The following is a 9,650-nucleotide window of genomic DNA, read 5'->3' on the forward strand; positions in this document are numbered from 1 at the left end:
CGCGCAGATTTCTTGAATGAAAAAAAGAAGAAAGAAAGAGGTTCGGACACCCCATGTCTCTCATGGACCCACCGTTACCCTCGCTGTCACACCTCTCAATTAATTGTTTGTTGAATACGTGGGTGAGGGTCGCTAACCTTTGTTCATGGCGGTGCTCTATCCAATCAGTCATATTCGAGAGTTTTGCTTCCTAAACAGGCAATCTAATGTTCACAAATATTATAGCATTCAAGCCATGCAAGATAACAATGTACACGTAAGATACCCTATAATTATGTACATCATATTTTCAGGTCCCTGTTTCATAAACATTGTTATCAATAACAAGTTACAATCACTGACTTTCGAACAAGATTTCGATAGCACTCTTTGTAAGATTTATACAAAGTTCTTAAGGAGCTTTTCAGAGCTAAATCGCCAACCGTTTCCGTGTATTTTATTTTTCGCTTGCCAATACCTCAAGAAGACATAATACTTCTACAATCCTTTCGCAACAAAATTGCAAATGAAGCCAATGATCAATCCGATGCCATTTTCACCAGATTTTGTACATGTAATCTAATTAAAATGAAGCTGTTCTGCATTTCCCTATTCACTGTTCATTATTGGTATGACATCACACGGCCGAATAACGGCACGTGACCGATATGGAAGTAATAATCCCTTCAATGAATTCCAATAGAATCGATAAATCCCGGATACACCCTTGTAAAGAGCATGTACCGTGTAATCAAAACAACAGATTGACTTTCCCAGTTTCTTAAAGGTAAAGACCAGTATTGGAAACGCCCCAATTTCAAAAAATGAAATGGAAGCTCTCATTACCAATCATGTGAAAGAATATGTTTTGACTAATACATGATGATAACAAATTTGCCGGGAAACCGCCTACTAATTCATATATTTGGTAACTTTGTTTCTCTCATGGTCTGTGAGAGATATAGGGTAGTCCCATATACATCTTTCTGTGTGTAGTGCTTGTAACTTTACAAAGAAAGGGCCAAATTTCTTATCATTTTAATGATTCCAGAACCTTGCAGATGCTAGATGCTAGATGATCAACCTTTTTTGATCGATTCCACAACGTTTCTTTCACAATGCAATCGCATGACCATAACTGGTCTTTACCTTTAATTGCCGTTGAAGTCGTCTTGATCACGAACGGGTTTATGTAAGCGGGCTTTCAAGAAAAGCAGTGGTTAAAGAGAGAAATCTTGTCATGTTTACTACAGACTACGAAATTATGGTTTCAGGTTGCACACCCATGTGGAGGTATCGTAGTCGAGTAGTTTACACATTTAAATTGAAATGTGAAGGATGTGGGTTCGATCCCCGACATGGCACTAATGTCCTTTGGCAAGGTATTAATCTACATTTGCCACTCCACATTCAGGAGAGAAATGGGGGCCTGGTAGGATGATGAAAGCATTGGTGTTAGTAATTGCCATATGCCCTCATGGTGTCAATATGGAAGGAAAACGCCCAGGACGGGGAGATGGTGCACATTGACCGTAAAAAATCCGATGAACGGGGTAATAATATCTCGTATTAATAACAATATTTCGTAATAAGTTCTATATCAATCCAGATTATTATTTATATTATTAGTATTACACCCCCCCCCAAAAAAAAAAAAAATAAAAAATAAATAAAAATAACAGCATTACAGCAGCAGATCTATGCATGATGCTAATATGAACACAAATATGCACCATGGATGAAATCTGGCTAATGAGATTGTACAATGAAACCTTAAGAGGTGCAGTTTTTGTTTAATAATTATGCATCTTTAGAGTTGAATTATTAAAAGCTAATGGTTCACTTTTTTCAAAAACATGGGAGTTGGGGGGTGGGGCAAATTTTAATATCAAGTTTTTCATGCGTACGTTTCCTTTTTCTTGGTTTGTATAATATCTGTCATGTACTTCATGTTGCTTCTTAAAAAAAGAAAAAAAGAAAAAAATGTCTATGCATCGAAAGTATAAACGAAAGGGGTGAATTTCTCCGCACTTTCATGTTTTGACAACACTTTCAATCATTATAATTGCCTCTTTACATGTTCTACGTGTTATATCCTTGACTGGTTCACTTTCGATTGTTGTTGCTCTGCAAATGTTTGACCCGCACAAGCTCGCATGGTGATGATACTCGACCACCCCACGATATCTGTACAGATCACACCAGCATCGCTTCGGGGATCTCGACAATCAAATCATTGAGGAAAAGTCGAGTAAATATGTCTCCGATGAGATCATCATCATGATCATTCTATAGGCTTCTTCACTCTGGAGTATCAAATTATTGATAATTATCAATAATTATCTTCGCAGAATCATAACCCAGGCACACTGGTACAAACGACACGACCGAAAACAGGCCGAACACAAGATTATATTACTCCGTATGGCCAAGAAATGGTCAGTCAGGCGTCGTGACTCATTCGATGATGATAATCGCTGATTGAGAGGTGCCGTGGTCGAGTGTTTAAGTCGCCGGACTGTCGATCACAAGGTCCGCGGTTCGAGACCCGCCGCGGCACTAATGTCCTTTGGCAAGACATTGATCTACATTTGCCACACTTAACCCAGGTGATGTAAATGGGTACCTGGTAGGAATTAATTCCTTGAAATGCTAGAGCGCCGCAATGGCAGCACAGCTAAAGCCGGAGTAATAATCTCCAAGTTTGGAAGCGCTTAGTGATTCTAATAAGCGCTATATAAACTGAGTATTATTATTATTATTATTATTATTATTATTGTTTTTCTGACTGCTAAGTTAGCATGTATATGTTTGTAATTAAACAACCAGGGGACTGACGGCTTTAAGTCCTCACCGAATGACTTGGTAATGAGGATTAATGCCTTACCAAATGGCACGAGCGCTCTGACTTGGTTTCGAACCCGGGACCTCCCGGTAACGCGACCACTTTCTTACCACTGAGTCAACAATACCGACACCAGACCGACACCTGGGGGTGTTTCACAAAGATCCTAAGTTAAACTTATCTCTAAGTTGGACTTAACAATTATGGAAAGCCGTTAGCATCCATAAAAAATATTTATAAAAGTGATTTTAACAGGCATAAAATGATGATACAAATCATTCATATTTCTATTCATCAAGGAGATTTTATGTTCATGATTTGGAATTTATAAAAAGTCTAAAATAATTGAATTTCTGCTTTTGAATATATTTTATTTTAAGACTAAAAATGGCTCTTCATAATTTTTAAGTCCAAGTTAGAGTTAAGTTCGACTTAGGATCTTTGTGAAACACCCCCCCAGACCAACAACAGACCAAACATGATAATACATTGTGAAGAATTGCCAAGAATCTGTTAGTTCGGAATCGGGTCGGAGTCGGTTCGACCATTATGGTTCGAAGGTGTGACCGAGGTATCATGAAGGAAAAGAAAGATAAATTTGAAATATATTCGATTAAATAGACAAGAAAAGACCTCCCAAGCGCTACTATCGTCGACAGATTGTCCGAACATTTGTAAATATGATCATGACGATGATTTGATACCCGTGAAGTCAAATTTGTTTGAAATGTTCCAAGTGTCAAAATGGCTTGACATATTGAAAAGTGCTTGTAAAGGGAAGGGGGGGGGGGGAGGGGTGACTGAAAATAGGCACATGAAAGTAAGAAAGATGGGGGATAAACACGGGGGATGTATAGGCAATATGAAACAGAGAGAAAGAGAAAGGAAAGTGGCTATATAGCAGAGTGGGGGAGAGGTGTAAGAGGTGTGCGTGTGTGAGGGAGAGAGGGGGAGAGGGGGTGGGGGAGTGTGCGTTGGCGTTGGCGTTTTGAAAGTGTGCGCGTATGGTTGTGTGTGTGGCGGAGAGAGAGAGAGGGAGAGAGGGAGAGACAGAGAGACAGAGAGACAGAGACATGGAGAGGGAGGGAGAAATGTGGACAGAAAAAAAGAAAAGAAAAGAGGGAGAGAAATAAAACGAGCTTGGAAAAGAAAGAGCGAAAAAGAGGGATATGGAGGGGATGGTAGAAAGGGGAAAAAAAAGAGAAGGAGAATAAAACATGCTTTGTTCCTTTGAAATATACGAATCAAGATCATAATCGGTAGGGCACAAATGGGATCGCGATGAAAGTAGGTAGGTCTAGGCCCAAAATATTCTTGACAACAAAAAAAAAACTTTACCGTGGCAGGTGGCGTGATATTCATCAGAAAGACCGACATCTTGACACCAATGCAAGAACAGGAATCATTCAATTTTTATCCTATTTAAAGGTCCATAATTTCTTGAAATACAACTATTTTCCAAAAGAGCCTACTAGTACACGAAACATTTGTTTCAGCAAATTAGCATCCCAATGTTATTTTTACTACAGACTTTTCGAAATGTTGCACTTTTTGTACTTTAACACGCTATGCCTATGATTATTTTGAAGGCCGTATCATTGGCACGTTTAATAGAAAACAACACAAATTCAGGACCAGCTTAACAAATCTAGTTTCGATTCACAAATTGCGTTTAAAGTGCCTATCTCTCCACCCATCAGAGTCGGTCCCCAATGGAGCAGAAAGGTAAACGTTTCCAATACCTTCGAGACACCGTTACGCTATACCATCCAATACCCTTTTAGATGGTGATCTCCGAATAATTCCATCCTCATCTGTCGACGCGCTCCAGTTTGTAAACCCTCTTCAAATTGGACACGCGAGTTGATTGCTAACTTCAGCCTTCACCCCCGCGCATTAAAGCGCGTAATTGTATGCATTCAATGGTGATGACAAGGACTGAAATTAATCGCTAGGATTTGTGATGAGTGTGAGGCGCAGAACTCATCTTTGGTGATTGATGTTTGAGTGATAGTTAATTGTACTTTGGAGTGAGAGGGCGTTAGAAACGTTTAGTTTGGATAAATATCCGAGCGCCAAAGCCAAATAAGTTCAATAGCCTGTACCCATATTCTACTCAGTTGCAAGTTTAGATCACAGCAAATGAAAAAGAAGTTTCCAAACATTTTATAGTCTTTTTAACAAACTTTGTTTGCGAAGTGACCGGGGGTGGGGAGGGGGTGCAAATTTACAGCGGCCCACAAAATTGGTTGACTAAATTATTTAGCCAAAAAATCTACGATACTTGTGTTGATTTGTTTTAGTCTTGCAAAACATTTTATTTTCCTTAGCACATGGGGAACCCCACTATCACTATCAAGATACAGATCGATTGCAGAAATGCAAAATTGTGACTAGGAGTGCAAGTGATAATATCTTGACCTAGGTGGAAAAGAAAGCAACATAACAACAACAAAAAATAAAAACATTTTATGACATGATGCGTTTTAATAGTTCACAATTTTTCTAAACTCCCACACAGTAGTCCGGCACAACTAGCTCCCAACAAAACTCCTAAAAGATCCCCTCTGGGTCGCCGTCGTTTAGGGTACATAATGACACATAACAGAATGGATTTAACCTGGGACTACACTCCTACAGTAGTGAGTGAAATCAGGCACGGTTCTAGATTTTTTTTCTCTCTTCATTTTAGCTGATGGTGGTGGTGGTGGTGGTGGTGGTGGTGGTGGTGGTGGGAGGGGGGTTGGGGGGGGGGGGGTAGGGTGCTCGGATTGGGGGTTCTTGTAATAATGTCTACAAAGTCATATGCCTCGCATAAATATTTGTGTGATCAAGGACAATTAGGATGGAGGCTTGATTATGTTTAATTTTAGTGTTATCATTAGTATTATTATTAATTTATTTGTGTATTTATTGATAAACTATTATGAGCATCATTTCATTTGTTTAGAGGGAAGGGGGTTAAGCTTCCCACCTTAATCGCTAATAGTAAAGTTCACTCGCAAGTTAAAATGACATGCACCTAGCTCCCTGATAGCAGAAAGTATGTTGAAGAAAAGGTCTCGCGATACTCTTTGTGAGGCATTCACAACGTAGTTACAAAGACGTATCCAGAAACTTGGGAGAGGGGTAGATGATGTACTTGGGGTGCATTTGTGCTACAGTCCATCTCCTATAGGCGTGACGCGTTTTTACTGATTTTGTTGGGGACTTTAAAATAAGGGTTGTATACGTACGCTCATCTACACCAATGTATATGCTAGCTACGCCCAGTGTTGCATTATCATGATTAGATCACGTATTACTTGTACATACAAAAACAACAGGCCTACTAATCCACGCTAAAGGAAAGATTCCGTTGCATTATAATCAATCAACATATCAGACTCTGAAAGTTAATTCGAGGGACAGCAATATGTTTGCTTAATCTAGCCGAGTCTAATGCTCAAATGCTCAGTATATATTTTAAAAACAACGATGTATCGTTGATCATTTTGGTGTTCATCATGATCAACATGTATGAGATGTATGTTAAAAAACGTTTTCAACAATAAAAACTCCGTTTATCCCATTGAATAAAATACAAAACAAAATCAACGGGATGTTATCAATACTCCAGCACACCTCACCCCCCCCCCCCCCCCCCCCCCACCCCCAGCCAAACAAAAAATATGAATGCCCTTCTCCATTTAGTAGGACAAGAAGCATTTCTGGGGAGGTTTATCATCAAGATCTTTACAAGGGTACATTATTCTTGACCTACGCACTTGCAGGGATAATGCCATAATCGAAATATGATGAATTGTTGTGAAGTGCGATTTACGGCGGATTGAACTGAGAGCAACGAAAGAGGTCTTATTTCAATTTTGACGAGCGAGGGTGAGAACATGACATTACTCGTAAATGTGTCCAAAATAACCGGCTCGTCACTGATTCTATTGCCTTTATAGTGAAATCTATGCAGAAAACAATAAGATACAGTAAAAGGTACAAATACATATAAAAGGCATACACAAAAAATAACATTTGCTTTTCTTCTTCTTCTTCGTTGATTTTTTGTTTTCTTCAATTCAATTCAATTTAGTATTTATTGTCCATTTCTGGATATTTTATTTTCACTGGTGTAACATATACAGATTAACATTAACTAATGAATTTACAAAAATGTAGACATTAACAGTAAATAAACAAGGTTTAACATATGATTAAGCACAAATTAACAGAGGATCGAATGTTGTTTTAAAAACACTAATTCAGAACAATAGTTAACATAGTAATTAAATCAGAGCAATGAAAGATTAATCTCATGAATATTTCATTTATTTCTCCTGATGCTGTTACATTTATCGTGTATAGTTTACAAAAACGATCCCGAACAAACAGACCAGAGATTTGCTAATAAAGTACGATAAACAACATACAATCTTATTCTTAACCATCTCTCTCTCTCTCTCTCTCTCTCTCTTATAATTTATGTTAATAATGATTATGAAAAAGTCATTTATAATGCGCTTCATGAAAATTGATTTTAAGAAAATTAATATCCTGAACAAACTACAAAAAAACAACATAATATTAAACAGTTTCAGGGCACTTAAGAGTTCAAACAAATTAAAATACACGTAATACAGTAGCAAAAGTTAACGATCATCTATCTCTCCTTCTATTATCTTCTCTTCTGTTATCTTTTTCTATCTCCTTCCCCTTTTCTATATCGCCCTCGTTCCCTCTCTCTCTTTCCCCTCTATATATTTCAAGCTCCTTGTTCACATTGATCAGCGCACAAAACTAGCTAGAGTGATGCAAACTTCATGGTTGTTCCAAATTAATTTCTGATATAAAGTTATATACAAATTCATGTATGTTCAAAAGTGAACTTAAACCTACGACATACTTTTCTAAAATCTGAAAGATTGTTTGAAAAGTAATGAAAAACCTAGGACATAATATATATATATACTTATGAACAAATACCAGTGAGTTGTAGCCTTCTATATTCAAGAAAGCTTAAAATGTACAATATTCAACGCCTCTTGATCTTACTTGGATCTCGTTCGGTTACTGTCAATCAAATATATTTTAGTGTCAAAATTTCTCTTTGACATATTTTGTCGTCAGGATTAGTATTATTGTGTGAAAAGAAGAAGGTAAAAGGAAAAATATAAACGAAATTCTCGCACACGCCAGCTATGAATCACAGCCTTCAAATATCATTCATGAAATCGTGCAGTGAATACATTATGTTCACAAACAGTTGTAGCCGTGTACATAAGAATAGACGGACGATAATCCAAAGATTATCAGTTACATTGATTGCTAAACGACTTCACTCATGACGGTAATTACCTATTTTCTGCCCTGTTTACTGTCATTTCTTTGACTAAACGGGAGATTTAGTCCTTTATCAGTTTGATAAATAGACGTAGCATGCCATTACACCGCGAGAAGATCTGATCAATTTTCTGATCAACAATCTTCTAAAGATCACGAACTTAGCACCACGCTTGGTGTTCCAAGGTCAATAATTTTGTACAAAATATAGAAAATTGGTGTCGACTTACCTTCATGCATAGCTCGCGGCATGGGGGCAGTGTCTGCGAGCTCTTACGGGGGCAGGCCGGGACGAAAGCGGCACAGAGAAGGGGTCGAATGTAAGCTGAGCAACCGGTTTCGATAACCTGTTCCCACTTTTTCAGGCTCGATTTGGCCGACTTCTGGCTGTCTTGCCCGAAGATGTTCGGAAAGACTGTCCGCTCGTAAGGTAGTCCCACGTCCTTGCATTGCGGAGTCTTGATTCGCTGACACCGCTGCTGCTGCTGTTGCTGTTGTCGATCACGCCTTGCCGCCAGAGTTTCGGGGACGTTGCCGAGTAGAACTCCGGCGACGACCGCCAAGACGAGAAACGTCGAAAATCCCATGGTTATCTGACTATTTCTATTAAAATCATCCAAATGTTACAGAGACAATTATTGTTTGTTGAGTGATGTCTGTGATGAAGGCAGTCGAAAAACGATTTACTTTTCCCTGCCCTTAATGGAACACTTGAATGACGCTGTTTGATAATCAAACAAATCAAACACAAAAACAGATAATGTTTACTTAATTCACGTCAGCAGTACAACCAGACAATGAGTGCCATCCAATCCCAGCTTGATTGGGGCTTCTGTAAAATCGCTGAGGGAGAATATCTTTCCAGCACCAAGTTTTGAGAGCTCCTTTGCATGAACAAGTCCCCTTTTAAGAATAAGTCACCTGCCTCAAGCGAAAGTAGCTCCGTAATTGGTCCGAACTTCCATGAGCGTCAAGTCACAAATTCTCACAAATTATTTCATCGTCTGCAATTTATGACAAAATTGTGCGCACGGAAGCGAGCCGGATACCGGAGCGACGCGAGCGAACGGACGACGACAAGGGAAATACGACAGAGGATCGACGCGCGCACGAATGCCAAAAGAAAAGTTCCGAATATCATAAACCTATATCGGATGCGAGGCCGCGTTCACATCAGGCATTAATTTCAATTTGTGAAGTCAACGATTGTGTGTTCTGCCGGACTGTCGGTGAATCCATACGAAGTCGTCTATTTGCGGAGGGGCTCAAGCAACTGACGTCGTAATAATAGCCTCTCCGTCTCACAAATGACCCTAATTTACCCGATGCGACAAAGGAACAGCAAAAGAAATTAAATTCGCGGGCCCACTTGATTGGAATCTATTCTTTCCTATTCTTCCCTCGTCTTAATTGCTCTTGATTCACACTGCAAGTCGAGATCGCTTCAGTTTGCTAGCCTACTCGAGTCAAATTAAAGTCGGCGAAAAGGAAATAA

At 39.0% G+C, this 9,650-nt stretch overlaps 1 protein-coding gene across 1 annotated transcript in view; it reads right to left on the reverse strand.

The window, feature by feature from the left end:
- The window catches only part of LOC100888763 (hemicentin-2), a 71,916-nt gene extending 63,174 nt beyond the window's left edge, over positions 1 to 8,742 (reverse strand). Inside the window, exon 1 of the mRNA XM_030989517.1 lies at positions 8,386 to 8,742. Coding sequence (XP_030845377.1) covers positions 8,386 to 8,742 — 357 coding nt within the window. The remainder of the gene's footprint in view (positions 1 to 8,385) is intronic.
- Between the last annotated feature and the right edge of the window lie 908 nt (positions 8,743 to 9,650).

Source organism: Strongylocentrotus purpuratus, unplaced genomic scaffold (assembly GCF_000002235.5).
Source record: "Strongylocentrotus purpuratus isolate Spur 01 unplaced genomic scaffold, Spur_5.0 spur5_scaffold_18, whole genome shotgun sequence".
Classification (NCBI taxonomy): domain Eukaryota; kingdom Metazoa; phylum Echinodermata; class Echinoidea; order Camarodonta; family Strongylocentrotidae; genus Strongylocentrotus; species Strongylocentrotus purpuratus.